The following is a 17660-nucleotide window of genomic DNA, read 5'->3' as shown; positions in this document are numbered from 1 at the left end:
GTCAGCGATGTGAATTAACTCATTACATTTGAAAAACTGTTACTTTTGGATAGTTATGTTTGATAAGATTTTTGGAAATTTTATTGAAGTTGGCTTAAAAGAATGATTATGTTTTAGTAAGAAAATATTACTGTGAAGCATATTTTTAAAGTAAAGTAGCTTTTTTTTGGCAAAGCTGTTGCTGTAATTCATGCTTTAAAAACCAAGCCACTTAAAAATTGGGAGAGAAAAATCATTTTATCTGTGAAAAAAAAACTGAACTTTTCTATACAGTTCAAACAGTACATTCACAGATGACTTAATTATATATTACATTTGGTATTTAGTATTTATTAATTAAATTGTTCCCAACAGAATATGGGAGTATCTTGTAAATGCTGAGAAAACTTGTGTTTAGATCTGAGTGAGTCATCATCTTTGCTTTGCCATGTAGCATAAATACTGAACACGTGTGATGTCAGCATAATATTTAATTTTCTCCTCAGTCACTGAGCTGAGTGAGTACCAGCACTGGAAAAACAAACTCCTTGCAAAGTATATTGCTGCTTTTGGCCTTCTCCTTTGGTAGGTTTGAGGTAGGACAGCATGTGCTTTCTCTGTAAAGCTTTGACTTATTTTCTTACTGTGTATTTCCACCATGCTATTAGGAAAACTACCAATTAAAAATAATGTCGTATTTTAAAGAAAGTAGAAGTGGTAGAACTTTAAAACTTTTTAAATTAAGCAATTTAGTCTAACCTTGCCTTCTGCCCTTTCTTCCTGTTACTGAACAGTGGACGCATCTACACATGTACTTTACTGTGCAGTAGACTAATTAGCTGTGGAGTAAAGCATCACTATCTACATGTGCAATGGTATTAGGCCACAGTAAACTAATTATCACTGCCATAAGATAGTACTGCCGGAGTAATTAATTGTAATTAAACACGCATGTAGATGCTAACCTCAGGCATAAATTGTACCTGGTCAGTCCGGGCAGCAAGGGTCCAGACTCCTGCCTGCTGCCTAGCCCATGGGTCTGCACTTTCAGCACCCTCATGCCACAGCAAACCTCTCTGCTGCCAAACACCACGAACTGGAGTCCATGGCAGAGCAAGGCAGGAGCAGCCCTGACATAAATTGCTCCACCCTGGCTCAAATTGCCACTGTCCCAGTGTAGACGTACCCAGTGTTATTCTGCACTGAATGTATTTTAAGTATTGACTAGTGATCTCAGGGTGAGGGGTGAGTTGTATTAAGCAGTTGTCTGTGAACTTAGTTTTAACTCATTAGCCAAGTAGAATACATATTGTACCTCTGGGTTGTAAATCTGTGAATCTGTCTGAAGTGAATTTGGAACAAAAAAAGGTTAAATGACCTCTGTAAATTTTGTGGGCACGCCATGAGTTGTTCCTTATGCCCTATGCTGAATTGTAATTGTGACTCTTTTCCTTCTTCCCTCCCCCACCCAAAGACAAACAAAACAAAAATAGCATTCATCAGTTTGTAAGCAGAAGATGTCAAAAAGTCCATCTGTGCTGTCAGTCCCCTATATTAGTCCACAGCTTGGTCTTGCCTATATAATCAGAACCAGGTTGTCACATATCAGAGTTCCAAAACAGTATTTAAGCCCTGTAGGAAGCATGGTGTAGTGCCATCTACAAAGGCAAGAGCAATGCATAATGTACTGTATAGCTTTATTGTTTGTTTTAAATAGGCCCTTAGAATTACATTAGAAAATGGACAAGGCTAAGAACAAAATATTTTTTGAATCATGTTGACTTGCGGGCCATACATCATTAAAATATGTTAAAGAAAAATATATTTGCTCCAAGGAAAAAAATACAAAATACATAGAAAAGAGAATACCCATAGCAACAGGTGCTGCAATTAAAATCCCTCAGTCAGTGATTCAGAGTGTTATACTCAAGCAATATAAATATTATAAACTGGTCCACATTATTTGGAGGGTGTTGCAAGGTACTAAAGTGCCTGCTCCTTTAAGAGCAGAAACTGCCTAGGGAGAGGGCCCTGAGAGCCAGACAGAAACCCCACAGGTGCAGGCTACTATGGCAGCAGGCTAACAAGGGAATTAGCCTGCACCTGTACCCAGTCAGCTGGCTGGAAGAAGGCAGGGCACTGGGCACATATAAACCCCAGGGCTGAGACCAGCAGGGGTTAGTTCTCTGGCGGCAGCTGGGGGAAGGAACCTCCAGGGAACAATTGCCCAGAGACACTGGTGGCCACCTGATATGCTGCATATAGGCCTAATGCAGCCCCAGGAGCTCACCAGGTACCCTGGCCTACAAGGCACTTAGTGCTGGGGGGAAGTTTGACTCCTTTAAAGGGAGAGAGCACACCCTGAACTGTTTGTATCATGTTATAACCTAGGGGCTCATATTTTGGTTGCTGTTTGTAAACCAGTGGATCGGGGAAGGAGAAGGCCTCATTGGGGGCCCACTACAGTGTGGGGACCTCGGCACCAGAGGGCATGGTGACAAAGGGGGTGAGCAGACCCCAGCACCAGGGGGCGCAGTGACAAAGGGTGTGAGCAGACTCCAGTGCCAGTGTGGGTGCAGAGACAAGGCTGCGGAGGGCCCAGTGCCAGTGTGGGTGCAGAGACAGGGCTGCGGAGGGCCCAATGCCAGTGTGGGCGCAGAGACAGGGCTGTGGAGAGCCCAACAATGACAAGAGGCTGAACTAGACTATGGCCTCAGAGAGGTAACATGTAATTACCATCTGTGAGGCTTGGGGCATGGTGAAGGGGTGGTTTTGGAGCCACATCTAGCCCATAAGGCTCAGGATGCCTGTGAGGCATCCATTTTGAGCGGTCCAAGAACCCACAGGGTTCAGCAGGGTCCATCAGGACCATGTCCAAACAAAAACTCGAGGGCATCCTCCCTATATTATAATTACCAGCAAGACGTGGTAGACGAGGAAAAGGGTGCCCATTGGGCAACACTGGCACGGTCACGGAGCCTTAGGAGCGTCACGGCCATCCCTGGGGACCCCATCCTGTGACAGAGGGAAATGCCCCAAATGGTAAAAGTCAGAGCAGGTTAGAAGTTATTTTTTCAGGAAAATGACTTTTCGTGTTCTCTTACTTTAAAAATTGTGAAAAGTCCTGGGTACAGATAAGAATAAGAAAAAATTCTGGAATCTCAAAAATCTTTGTGAAATGGACAAAAATGTCTTGCCTAGTTGCAGTAAAAATAAGAATGTTCACTCTCAGCAACTTACTGAACACTATGGCCATTTTATAGGTGTTGCATGGCACCTAATCATTTCACAGTGCCTAAAAGTATTATCTACAGGAATGCCTAGACTCTTTTTAATAACTGCCTGAGAAAAGCCAAGCAGAAATATTTAAAATGTGCTTTGTCCACCAATTCACCAATTTAAGGAAAGAAAAGATAAAGTGAAATTAAAAAACTTATAAAAAATTTCTGAATGCTTATTTTTTCTTGCTACTTGAGCTAACAGAGAAGTGATTCATACCTCTACTAGATCATTTTAGGCCTAGTTGTAGATCTCCTTAGTCCCAAGCTTGTTGCCAAGTAGATTCCAGATTTGAGAGAGCACAAGAAACTACAAGAAGCAACAGCAGACCTAGACCATGAACAGGTATTACGTTTGTGCTGAGAGAAAAGGAGTGGGGTAATAACAGAAACAGAGTGCATGGGGTGGAAAGCCCTCCCAGAGCTGTGGGACAGTTCCAGCCCTGACAGAGTGACCCCCATCAGTGCCAGGGGCAAGGAGTATATGGGGTGAGGACAGCAGTTCTCTGTACTCTCCTCAGGCAAGAAACTGTAGCAGCTGCTGCTTTTCAACAGCTGCCTATTTCACAGTCTGTCCCTTTCCCTGGCAATGGAGAGAGCAGGCTATCAATCCCTAAGGGCTGGGGTGGCCTAGGGAGCAGACATCAAGTGCCCCTTGGCTGGAATGCTCTCCTGTGTAGCTCTCCAACTACAGGGCTGGAAAGCACATACACTCCCAACTCCCAAACTAGAAATGAGTGCCATCCATGGCTCTGGATTACAACATGGAAGCTGCTGAAAATATGGCTGCATGTAAAATTAATTACTAGCAAGGACCTAGTTTTAAACATATGTTCCATCAAACACATTTCCCAGAATTGTATTTTGCTTTAATTTGTACAGATTTATTTGGTGTATTTGTAAACACGTAACTTTGCCCAAAATTTGTTTCACAAAAAGTAAGATCTTGTTTTTTAGCAGGCTTAGGTATAATAGCTTAAAATACTTATAAATGCATGTCATTCTTCACTTCATTGTATAAACAGTCTTTTCTTGACAAATATCAGCATTTTGGAATCTTCCCTCCTTTTTCTGTTGAATGAAATCAATTCATTTTTGTGTCATCCAACAATTGACACAATAGTTTGGCTGTAATTAGGGATTTATGAAACCTGACTTGCTAGCTGTTCAGTGGACCTAAACTTCAAAAGATAAATCTTTAAAAAAAAAATATATATATATATATATTTTGAGAACTGTGGGGAATAGTAGTATGCCTGACAGTTTCCTTGGTATCTCAGAAGAAATTTCTGAGTGCAGAAGAAACAGCATTTATTTCTATGCTAAATAGAAAGAGAAATCATATAATGTTTAATAGTATTACACTCATCTTGTGGTCAGGAATAAGATATAAAGAACATCACATTTTAAATGTAATTGCTTCTAATATTATAAAATAGCAACAAGGGTTTAAGTACACATTTATAAATTGGTCATATGTCATAATGGTAGAGGCTTAGAGACTGTATATGGTGGTTTCTTAAAATTGTAGCTATAAATGTAATTTTAAGTGACAGACAAAAGTTGGCTTAAGAAATAATTTACTTGACCTTCTAAGGAATAGTAATCAAAGCACAGTTAAGGTCAACCCTGCTCACAAAGGGGCACACTAGAACTTAGCATTATGATACTAACCTTTAGAAACTTACTCTTTTTAAAAAGGAAGCTAATCAAAAGTGCAGAAAAAATGGAATCTCTATGATTGTCAAAGAAAAATAAATATGCTATAGTAGTTGCAGAGGACATGTGAGCCACTAACTCAGGACTCAGCAACCTATGGTTTGTGGGCCAGATCCAGCCTGCAGAGCCATTGGATCCAGCCCAGAGTCAGAGAGTTTTGGTGGTAGGAGCTATGTTTGTGTAACCTTGGACCTGAGCTGTTGCCAAACGGTGCTCCAGACCAGGGATGTTTGACTGGCGGCCTGCAGGCTGCATGCAGGGCCAGCATGTGGACCATGGGTCCCAGAGGCTGATGTCCAGTTGTCTGTGGGGTAGGTGTCTGTACATCACTTTCATGACCCACTGGCCTGGTCAGATCTGTGCACTGCCCAGGGGCAGCTCCCACAATGTGTTGCCCATGTAGTGTTGGGCCCAGGGTTTGTATGGAAATTGGACAGCCCTGCTTTAACCAAAAAACGAAAGTTAGAAAAATCGTACAGTTAAATTGCTTTGTTCCAAAGATTATTTAAGCTGTAGTGTATCCCTCAGGAAATGAATATCCAAAGTTCAGGACAGAGCTGAGCATTCACCAGGGCAGATAAAAGGTACTTACACTTAGAAGACCAAGGGAATTTAAAAGGAAACAACAAGAACACATCTCACTTTCTAAAGGAGCTTTGAGGAGGAAGAGGAGGTGTTCTGCAACCTAGTGCATTCAACTATGAGAGAGAATAGTTAAATAGTGCTTGTATTGCTTTTCATCACAGGGAGTGTTGCGGTATACTTGCCTCTCTAGGGTAATAAAGGTGAGGCACAGTCAGAATGAGTGTTTAAATGAAGTGCTAGAACAAATCATTAAATAGCAGTAGGTCATCAGAATTTTCATGGCAGCTCAGCTCAGAGTTCTGATAGTACTTTGGAATGAAGTGGCTGAGCTGCTGGAAAAATATATCATCTCTTGTTAAAATAGCTACTGTGTTGAAGGACCATATGATAGCAAATGTATTGCTTGGTATGATAGAATATGATAGCTGTACTGGTAATGGTGCCACCAGAAAAGGCTCTGATAATGATCTTGAGAATTAGGCCAACAAGCTTCACTTGAATAATCCTTATGTTGGATAAAGACTGTCATAAAATACCTGAAAACAAATTGGCTTGACAGCTATATAAAGTAGTGCCTCTCCCGTCTGTTTTTAGACTGTTCAGCCCTGCAAAATCATAGAATCACAGAAAAGTAGGGCTGGAAGGAATGTCCTGATGTCATCTAGTCCAAGCCCCTGTCTGAGGCAGGATCATTCCTGTCCAAACCATCCCATAACAAGTCCTTGTCTAACCTATTCCTAAAACTACAGTCAACCCTGGTGAAAATCAAAATGTACGCATGAAAATGTACGCAGTTAAGTTCAATACTAAGAAACTCCTATTTTCAGTCTTTGCTTTATGTGAAGAGCTCTATCTCTTAGTTTACTAAGTTTCTTAGGTTAAAATATATACAAATCACTGTCTGGCTTTATGGGCAATGGTTGTGACTTTTTCAGAGGAATCTTCTTTCTGGCTTCCTTTGTATGGAAGCATGTGCTGCTGTTTAGTTGTTCAACCATCCTGCATGACTGACGATGTGGTGATGGGATTTCTTCATCATCAGGTAAAATAAAGCTGGCTTTTTTTGTTGTCTTTTCATGAACAATTGACACTCAGTGGTAACTGGTAAAACATTAGCATATTCTTATCTTGATATGTTGTCATCTGGTATCTTACTCCAAGGCTGGGGAAACAGCTCTCTTAAGGTGAATACTGGTAAACAGTGGCCTAATAATGGCAACCTTTGGGCGCGGCCACACAAGTATGCATGTTCTCCTTGCCCCACCTTAAACCCATTTGAGGCAGGGTAACAGTCACGTGCGGGAACAGAAAAATATTCCCCACGCTACAAACTTGTAGCGCAGGGAGAAAATTAGACCCCTGGATATCCAGGGGTCTAAAAAAACATCGATGTTTAAAAAAGCTGGGCAGGGCATGGTCCCTGCCCATGCCCTGAGGCAACCGGAGGCCATTGGGAGGGCTGCAGCAAATGGTGGGGGCTGGGGCCGGGGGGGGGGGGCAGCAATTGGGTGGGGCAGGTGGGCCTTGCAAGGGGGGCGGTAGCTCCTGTGGGGGCCATTTGGCCCCCTCTGGGGGGATGTACCCTTGTATCAGGGCTGAACTCCCTGTTGGGGGCCCGTACCCCTTGTATCAGGGCTGAACTCCCTGTTGGGGGGGCCAAACCCCTAGTGTGGGGGCCATTGCCCTGTGGGAGTGCAGCAAAACTTGTATTCATGAATTCATGAAACCTGTATTTAGAGTTCACTTTATTATTATTATGAGAGACTTAACACTGTAACATATATCAATAAAACATTGTCCAACTGATCACTGTCTCTCTCTTGGCCTCTGTCTTTATAGTGGTCTTTTGTTTTAATTGTGGACGAACATGGATTTTGGGGTATTTTACAGAGTGACTTTGGGATTTTTTTTATCAGGGATTTTTCAGTTTTCCAATAGGGAACACCAAAATTCCTGCTAGGGAGGCCAGTGGCAGGACTCTGCCTGCTCAGAGCTGGCACCTTGCACCCATCTGGCTGTGGCTGACCTCCTGGACAAATTGAGCCAGGAGGACATGCTTTGATAGTTCAAAGCAGACCACCACACCCGGAACATCTTCCGGGTGATAGCTGCCCAGATGGCCGGGCAGCGGGCACAAATGGCAGTAGTGCCGCACAAAGGCCAACCCTGCAACTGCAGTCCACTGGCAGCTGGCCCAGAAGGGCAGATGCCTCTACTGGCTCTGCACTCCCCATCCGAGTCTGGCAAGTGCACAGCAGGTCACAGCCAGATAGCAGCCCCCACTGCCACACTGCTGCAGTGGGTAGAGGGTGCAGGAAACTCTCAGGGCTGTTTCAGCAGTCCAGCTGGCATAAGGGGTAGTGTCCCCAGGTACCAATTGGCTGGGCCCCACAAGCTCCTGAGAGCTAGTAGCGCTGAGCTACTTGCCAGGGCAGCTTTTTATACTGCTGGGGCCAGGACAGGGTAGGTTTTTATACTGCTGGGGATAACACAGGTGCTGGCCCTGGACTCTAGCTCCCCCTGGCTGAAGATCCAGGAGGAGCCAGGCAGGGTTATTTTGCCCCTATTGGCACAATTTGTTCCACAACAAAGTGCGTGTCCGAGCACCTGCTCTGAAGCAAAAAGCTCTGACTCAAATTTGCACCACTTGTATTTGAGCTGCTGCAAGCGCACATGCTTGCATCTGTGTACGCGCCCCTTATGTTCTAGTGAGTGGCATTTAATTTCTTAACAATGGACATAAGCTACATCTCTTATACTAGAAGTTGGTTAACTCAATTTACATGCTAAAGGATAGAAAAAAGAGTGAAAAGAAAGGTTATTAAAATGTGTTTTTTTAGGAAGAATAGTAACTTTAATTTCATAGTTTTAAAGTTATAGATGAAAGGCCATGAAATTCTGCAGAGTATCTTGGCACTAGTCTAATAGTGTTATCTCTGAAATGACAGGATTTCTGCAAACAAACTTTAAAAATTTTGCATCATTTTATTTGGCATCATTTTTAGTCTGAAACTGTCATTCTGGCATATTTATTAGCTTACTAAAATTAAATGCTTTTGCTAATAATGATTCAAAGTTTTGTACAAAGCCATAATAAATTCCTTCTGCATGGTTTGTAAATTAGTACTTTATGGTGGTATCATAAATGCCATTTCTATGCTACTTTGAAGATGTTCTATTTAGAATTGAATGTGTCTATAGGTAAATAATTAAAATATTGAACAATTTGCATATTTAAAATTAAAGTATATGAAAAAAATTGTAGAGACTTTTAAGCCATATTTAAAATTTTTAATCATAGGTCATCATTTTAGGACATGACCCAGATTGTATTTCCTAGTTTTCAGAAGTTTTTTTTTAAAGATCTAATAAAAAGAAGCTCTATTAAAGTGATTTCTGTTTTATCTTCTAAGTTATTGTTATTCCTACTTACTAAAATGTATTTTCATGTGGCTTCTGAAGAATGGGTGCATGTAAAATCCATACATCCAAGTTTTGTCTCATGGAAATGTCATATTGTTAGAGAATGCATTCTTGTTTATTTTATATTAAAGGAAAATCAAATTTGTATGCACGTTTGAGTGCCTTACTAGTAAAGCTGGAAAGTTTCTAACACCAATAAACATTTCTTTACTGTACTAGGACTTTCTTTCATAACAAATTATTAAATACACAGAACTGAAGCCTGTAGTACTCATTTATAACATGCCTCTTAGTTATGCAATTACAATTTAAACAAAATTGAGAGAAAACATCTTGAAGTAATGATCTAGCTAAAAATCTGCTCCAGTGGCTCAGATGTATAGCATTTTTTATTTTTTGTGTGGGAGTTGATTTTTCTTATCCTTTCAGAAATAGCTTCTCTTAAAGTGGCCAGACCTCACAGAAAACTATCTATAGATATTAATTTCCATAGAATTATTCCTCTCTCCTTTGAAATAAAACTTGAAGGGGTCATTAACATCAGAGTCATTCCTTCAACTTCATATGATTGAAGTACTAACATTGTTGAACAGAGATGTTTTTGTAACACAGGCTTAACAGGAGTTACAGTTTCTGTTTGAATACAACAGCCAGGTACAGCCATTCAGTTTCTACCTGAATTGCTGTTCTCATGGTAAAAATCAAGAGTGTACAGACATTGAAGCTTTTTTATTTTTTGAGCAAAAATGACCACCCCAAGAGATAACAAAAATAACATGGCAACAACCAGGGTTAAATCACTTTGGGACAGTTTCTCCTGGAAGACTGCACCTCTAACCATATTCCCCTGGCTTAATTTTTACTCGGGACTGTCATGACCCATGATTGTGTGTGCACTTCGGCACTGCAGAATTATTTCCTGCCACATGGAGCTTTCTTTGCACGGTGCAGTTCTCAGCTGCAGAGAGAAAACCCCGGTGCAAAGGAGTTCCCGCCACTCGCATGCAAATTTGTTCCCCATTATTGGCTGTTTCTAAATTATTCCCACATGGCGGCTAGTGATTGGCTTGCTAGCCATATAAGAGGCTTGAGCAGTTTTTGCCCAGGTCGGAGATCTCCGGGGAGGACCTCATTTAGGAGGACTCCGCATCCATCTCATGGAGAACTCTGGGCCACGTGGTAGAGCCTAGCAAACTCTGCGCATGTCTCGGAGCCGACCGATGGTTTGATCACCCATCAAGAGTCTCTCCCCGTCACCAACCGATCCCTCGATGTACCCCTGCCCTGTGCGCTCATTGAGAGTCACAGCTTGGACTCTCGTATCTGTTCAGAGAGCTCTCATCGTGTTTGTTTTGCGGAGCCTAGCAAACTCCGCTCGTGTGTCTTTGGTGGAGCCTAGCAAACTCCACTTGTGTTTGTCTGTAACTGCAACTCAAGCAAGTTTTCCTGCCTGCACCGCGACCATCTACGGCGTAAGTAAAATAATCTTTAATCGACCTCCACGCGTCTGTGCCTAATTCTAGTTCGCCGTGCCAACTTCCTCGGCCCACGTGCCTGGGCTGCTGGCCACAGCCCCTTGGCCCCGACAGGGACTAGGATGAGTGGAGCTGGGGAAGAAGGCTCCATGTCTTCCTCAGGCTGGGGTGGCCCCAGTCCTAGGAAGGTATGAGGGGTGGAAAACATGGAGTTGAGGGGAAGAGCAACCACCACTCTCTGCCTTTTCCCCAAATGGGCAGTCCCCAGTTTTGGGAGGGGGCAGGGGGCCTTGCTAGCCCTTCTGGCTTCCCCTTGCCACCCTCTGCTGCCTAGATGAGTGACATGTTCCTTTGTAAACAAACATCTTCTGACTCCCTTATTTTCCACCTACGAACATCATTTTCTGTAAACTGAGATTGTTATAAGTCTACATAAAGTATTAAGTTTGAGGCAATTTTGTTTCACTACCTGAGGCTGGCTACTACTTTTTGGTGGCTGTTTATCCAACACTTTTTATATCTCCTTCCATTTCAAGAGTGGAATTTTTTATTAATCAATGGCATCCTTTCATCTGTGAAACAGTGGTTATTGCAGCCTGTGATGTACATGGTTTGCAGTGTCTCATGTGACTGAATAGTTCAATCTAAGATTGCATCATCTGTGGCAGTGGCTGCAAATGTGTGTGTCATGGTTGGGTGGTTTGGGAGCTGCTTGCTTCCTACAGACTCTTTTCTTTTCAAGCTGTTGGAACCAATTCCTGTCATGGGCTTTAATGCCCTGGTGGAGAAAATTATGCCACTTATTCCAATTGCTCGCCAAGGTTTCCCATGGATCAGGATCAATTCCAAATGCCTTCATGCCTCACTTGCATGTGTCTTTATAACAAAGCTTAGGGCATCCTGTTGTTCTTGTTCCCTCCAATAGTTTCCCGTATAGCATGTCATTGGGTATACGTCTATCTTCCAATCTGCTCAGATGGCCTAGCCAGTGCAGTCATCTCTGTCTGAGTAGGGCTGTCACACTTGGTAAATTTGCCCTTTGCAAGAAAGTTACCAATGTGGAGGTACTTCAGTTTAACGTTGAGTATGCAGTGTAAACAGTGCAGGTAGAAGCTATTTAACCATTTTTCTTGATATGTGTAAGTTGTCCATGTTTCCCCACGATACATGAGAGTGCAGAGTACACAAGCTTTGTACACTAGCATTTTAGTCTTGATGGTAAGCTTTCAGTTGTTCCATACTCTTTTAGTTAGTCTGCTGAAGGTGGTGGAAACCTTTCCTATGTGAACATTAACTTCTTCATCCAGTGAGAGGTTGGTGGTCACTGTAGAACCTAGATAGCTGAACTTTTGGACTACTAGCTGGTTCTCATTAAGGGTAATTGATGGATTTTGTGGAACTCCCTGTCCTAGTACAACTGTTTTCTTTATGCTGATAGTGAGAGCAAATGCCTGACAAACTCTTGAAAGGCGATCCTTGAGTTCTTATAGTAGGTCTTCATTGTGGGCTGTAAGGGCAGCATCATTGGTGCATAGAAGCTCCTTGATAAGCATCTTTCTAACTTTAGTCTTTGCCTTGAGTTGTGACAGGTTGAAGAGTTTCCTATCTGATCTTGTGTGAAGATACACTCCACCTTACCATATCTTTAAACATACAGTTCAGGAGTACCAAGAAGAAGATTCCAAAGAGTGTAGGGGCAAGAACACATCCTTGCTTCACTCCACTTTTCATCTCAAAGCTGTCCAATGTAGACCAATCAAACTGAACAGTTGCTTTCATGTTGTCATAGAAGGAACATATAACACTTAACAGAATTGGTGGGCATTTTGTAGGACTGCAAGTCGACCTGCTGTGCTGACAGTGTGAAATGCTTTGGTTAAATCTTTGAATAGTCGGTTTTTCTCTCTGCATTTTTTTTGAAGTTGACGCAGGGAGAATATCATGTCTAGGGTTGATCTTCCAGTCCTGAATCCGCACTGAGATTCCAGGTAGACACAACTCGCCAGCTGTTGTAGGCACACCAAGATGACCCTTGCAAAGGCTTTTCCTGCTATACGTAGCGAGATACCTCTGTAGTTGTTGCAGTCGCCCTTATTTTTATACAAAGTGACAGTGTTTGCATGATTTGAGAGGGGCAATTTTGTTGACAGTAGAGCACCATCTTTTGAATCCCTTATTTTCCGCCTACCAACATTATTTCCTGCAAGCTGAGATTGTTATAAATCTACATAAGGTGTTTAGCCTGAGGCAACAATTTTTTTTTCACTACCTGTGGCTGACTGCTGTTTTTTGGTGGGTGTTTATCCAGTCCTTTTCATATCTCCTTCTATTTCAGAAATTGAATTATTTTTTAACACACAGCAATTTCCTTGTCCTTCTGAAAAGGTAACCACACTTTGAGATCTCAGGGTTAAAAAGCTTATAATCATTCTAGAGGGGTTGATTCCTTTTTTGCAGCCTTGACTGTGGCCATGTTCTGTGTCACCTCTATATAGCATCTATTGTCTTCCTACCTGAATAAAGGGGTAGGCAAGATGTACAAAAAAGTTGTAATTATGTCGGGAAGGCACAGATCAGCTAACTGTTTGCAGATCTACTCTCTTTATAATATCCCAAGTAATATTGCTTAAGCCAGATCTACAATTGCTTAAAAGAATTTGTGGATTTGTGAATGGGAAGCAGTTATAATATCCAGATCCCACTTGGTGAGCCCTGTAACACAAATGTTGAAATTGAGTGGTTATGAAACTATGCTTCATAGCCCGCTGGTGCTCCTTGGAAGGTTGGCTGGTTGTGTGGTGCTGGCTCCTTCCTCTTCTTTCTGGCTGCTGTATTAAATTAAAGACTTCTAAAAATACATATGTTTCCCAATATAGCTCTTCTACTTAGTTCTGTACTTGCTGTAGTTCACACATGGATGCTATATAATTACATATGGGTGGGGATGTAATTCATATGATGATGATGCAAGCCAGAGGCAGAGTAGCCATGGGCTCATGAGGAAGATGTGATCTTTGCTATTAACAAGTTTGAACAGCACTGTTTTAAGTCTAATGATACCTCTTTGCCAATCTGAAACAAAGATGGAAACATGACATCATGCAAATAGACTGTTTTGTTTTGAATTGGGGCTAAAGTGATTTAAAAGCAGCTTGTCGTAAGTGGTAAGCTTTGTTTAATCATAATCATAGTATATAGAGTTGTTTTCTAAACTATTGAATGTGTGATCTTGATTTCAGAATTGTAAGTAGCTTTGGTTATTTTGAAATATGCCTTTTTCAACTCCATTGTTCTTTGAGAGGGGAGGGGGCAGGAATGACTGTTTGGAGGAACTGGTCCCACTTCTCTTCAGTGGAAGGTTCCTTTTATTTGAACTACCTAACACAGGGGCCAGCAATCTACAGCCTGTGGATCAAATCTGGCCCACCCTACCACTGGATCTGACCCATGGGGTTTCAGCAAAATTTGGGGGCAGGGGCTTTGATTGCAGATACTCCCTTCATGTCTCCATAGGGACAAGTGCCAGGGCTGACCCCCTCTGACCTAGGGTGGGTCATTCTGGCTCGCAGCTGGAAAAGTTTGCCTACGCTAACTTAACCAAAGTGAAGTTTCCTGTGGGACAGAGTGGAGGGGTGGGTATTATCAGGCAGAGATGCTTGGGATTGGGGCAGTGGAAGAGGGAATTTGAAGTTTTAATTTATGAAATCTATCCATTCTCTTTAGTATTGCACCCCTCCAAAAATTCTTCTTATGCACTTAGATCAGAGCACTGCCCTCATCTCAGAAAAGGAGCAATGACAATTCCACAAGGCTGCCTACAGTAGAAACACTGAGCTTAATCAACATGCTGGTTCTGACTTTTATTTATTTATTTTTTTACAGTAGCTGTAAGCATAGTTGATTCAACTGCTATAATGCTGTCAAAGGTCAGGGCACTGTTGTATTATAACATAGTACTTTATATTATAATTTTTTGTTAATGAAGAGAGGCATGTTGTGTAATGCCTTGCTGCTTAGTAAGCTCATCAGCCCATTACTCTAATGATATCTTATATCATTTCTGAAATATTCAAGTGTTAGGTATAGATTGTTGCATGAGGATTTATCTCCTTTGAATGATAACATATTTGTGGGGTAAAACTTGCAGCAAACATCATTAAATAAACTTCTGTCTATGGTATGCTTGAAGTTCTTACCTGTCAAATGTTAATCTATTTGATTTAATTTTTGGCTGGTATCTATGGTTACCCAAGTTAATGGGATATACAGCACTTATGGATGAATTACTTTATCTCCTATTTTTAGACAGAAGAATTTAAATGAGCAAATCCATCAGATATGCTTCAAGCAGCTGTTAGTATTTCATATAGTTACCTCAGTAATGCATTTAAAAATCTGGAGAATGTTCTGTAGAATAATTGTTTTTCAGAGTATTAGCACTAGATTTATCCCCACAGGACAAAGTATGTAGCTTAATTTCTGTAGGTATACATTTGATATTTCTAACAGGTGTTTGACATTAGGTTGAAATGGGTTCTGTGGAGTGAACCACAATGACTTGTTCAATCAGTTTTGAAGTGATATATGTGTAAATAAGAGAATGTCTTCTCTCTCTCTCCTCTCTCTTTCTCTTCCCCACATCCCTTTAAATGAGGTAGTTAATGGCTTTATTTAATTTCATTGAATGTGTGTGTGCAATAAAAAGTGGCTCTACTATCAAGGTCTGTGTTAGGATATTATACCATGAACATCACAAGATTTTGAATTTTTAAAATATTACCATATCTTACACTGAAAAAGTACTTAAGGTAACCTGGCTTTTGTTCAGTCAGATTGCAGAAAGTACTATGTTTCACTGTAGTAACACCATATCAGGGGACACAGATATGATTAAAATAGAATTCAGTCTACTTTAGATGATAAAACGAATTTAGTCACGTCCCCGAAAAGTGAATAAAGCCTTGGATAGAGTAATGCTGTAACATAGTTCAGGATAGAGTATTTTAATCAAGTCTAGCTAGAACTCATTAAATAAAGCACTTATACAAATGTATATGTTTTTGAAGTAGCAACTTGATTATTGTCAGGATAACAAAATAATAAGAATTGTGGGTTTGAATTCAAAGTTTAAATTTCTGAATGTTGGAATGTTGGAAACTTGTTCCAGTACAGATGTGTGGGTACAACATTTCTTCTACAACATTTCTTTAAACTTGGATTGGGTCACTTCCTTTTTAAGCTTCTATTATTATGGTATTAGGAAAGTGACCTGCTTTTACTGAAACTAAACTAAAATAGATATCAAATTAGAATATGTAACTGCAGTCAAAAGTGGCTTCCAGCACAAAAGTAGGAAAACTAAATAATCTTTATTGAATGCAGTTGACCAGAAATTCAAGTCAGAGAAATGGAATAACTTGTATTAAACTAGTTACCAAACTAATCTGAAGAAAGATGAGCCTCATGGGATGACTTTTTTATGGAATAAGTGCTTACAGCATGTATACCCAATGTAACTTCTTATCTCTTCTGTATCAGTTCTGTTCTATTCCTTTATCTTTTATGTTACTTCCTTCTCTCACCTTTAATATATGAGAAAATAATTCATATTGCCTTTATTCTGTTTACATTTGATAAAAAAGTAAATTTGTATTGGATTAACAGACCAGTTGACAAGTGTCATGTCAGCTGTGGTACATACCTGCTACTAATGCTGAGCAGAAGATTTGTGACTCGGTGCAGCAATAATTGATTACTAGTCTGTCTATTTTATCATCATTCTTAGGAAAACACAATCCGTGCTGTGCATAAGGATTCCAAGAAAACTCATAATTTTTCTATTATTAATCCTGTGGCTGGAGAGGCTGTGACTCAAATTTTTGCAGCTGACAATAGGGAAGAACTTCATAAGTGGATGGAAGCTTTTTGGCAGCATTTCAATGATTTTAATAAGTAAGCAGTTTTGGCAGCATTGTCCTCCAAGTGGTTATTATGTAACATCAAATGAAACATTAAACAATCTGAACTGAAATTTCATCACAATCCTGTCATTTATAACAGGAAAGATAGAAGTATTTGCCTGATGAGTTTATTGTACTATGGCTCAGTCCTCTGTAATCTTTAACTTCTTTTATTAATTCTAATGTGCCCAGAAATGTCCAGTATGGAATTCCTTAGGAAGTCAGAATAGAAGTTTGGACTACTTAATGGTGCGTGTTGGGGCAGGAGCAAGGAAAAGTGGGGAAGGGGATCCTGAAGTGATTGGTCAGAAGTGATTGGTCTAGTTAACTTCTTTGGAACACCAGTACCTTTCCAAGTGTTGGTGGAATCTCACCATCCTTCCCTCATTTGTAGTAAATAAAGAAATACTCTTATAGAATCCTGAAAACAGCATCTTTTTGGTAAGAATAATTAGAGGAGATTTTGAGTGCTGACTTGATGGAAGGCCTGAACAGTGTATTGGAAACAATATTTGATCAATCCTTGCAAATAGAAAAGGTTCTGTAATGACTTGGACTTAACTGGATGTGATTATGATACCACTGAACACTTAGTTCTTGTGCAGTGTTGGAATTCTTCATTTTATAGAACTGAGAAATCAAAGATGACTCAGTTTCACTGGTACCTTCTCAGTGGCAGGTGCAGCTTTTGTGCCCAAGGGTTAAATGAGAAGATGGGTGTGTGAGCGGGTGAGTGATCCTAGCTCCACCTTCTTCTGAACTCGCCTGCCACGACTTGGATCGAAAGAAAATGTAGAATGTATCAGTGTCCTTTTAGAGCTAAGAATCAATGACGCCACCCAGATAACACATGCTCACAGTGTAGTTTTTATTTTCTAGTGGAGGAATGGCTCAGTAACAGTAGCTTTGCTAATTACTTCATTAGTGAGGTGCATCTGAGCTGCCAATAAGTTAGCTCAGGGCCAGATGCCTCACAGATACAATGTAGCACTTCCCATTCTTACTGCTAATTGTCTTGTTAGTGAGGTGCGTTCCCCATGTCTCTCGCATCTGGGAGCAGTCTCGGATGCTTCTCCGCCTCTCACGCTGCCACTCTTGGCATTGTAGAAGTCCTGGGGTCAAGGCCAGGGCTTACATGCGATCCCCCTGTCTGCCCATCATCCAGGGGGGTCTCTCTCTACTCGGGGTTCCCCCGCCAAGCAGTTCAATGGAACCCCGGCTCTTCCCACACTCACCAGAGT

The 17660-nt window shown here is 41.1% G+C and overlaps 1 protein-coding gene across 1 annotated transcript in view; it reads left to right on the top strand.

The window, feature by feature from the left end:
- Positions 1 to 17660, top strand: part of RTKN2 (rhotekin 2) — a 59437-nt gene that overhangs the window by 27899 nt on the left and 13878 nt on the right. The window contains 2 exon segments of the mRNA XM_059730327.1: positions 6439 to 6603; positions 16245 to 16405. Coding sequence (XP_059586310.1) covers positions 6439 to 6603; positions 16245 to 16405 — 326 coding nt within the window.

Source organism: Alligator mississippiensis, chromosome 6 (genome assembly GCF_030867095.1).
Source record: "Alligator mississippiensis isolate rAllMis1 chromosome 6, rAllMis1, whole genome shotgun sequence".
NCBI classification, from domain to species: Eukaryota; Metazoa; Chordata; order Crocodylia; family Alligatoridae; genus Alligator; species Alligator mississippiensis.
This window is presented reverse-complemented; position numbering and strand designations above follow the sequence as displayed.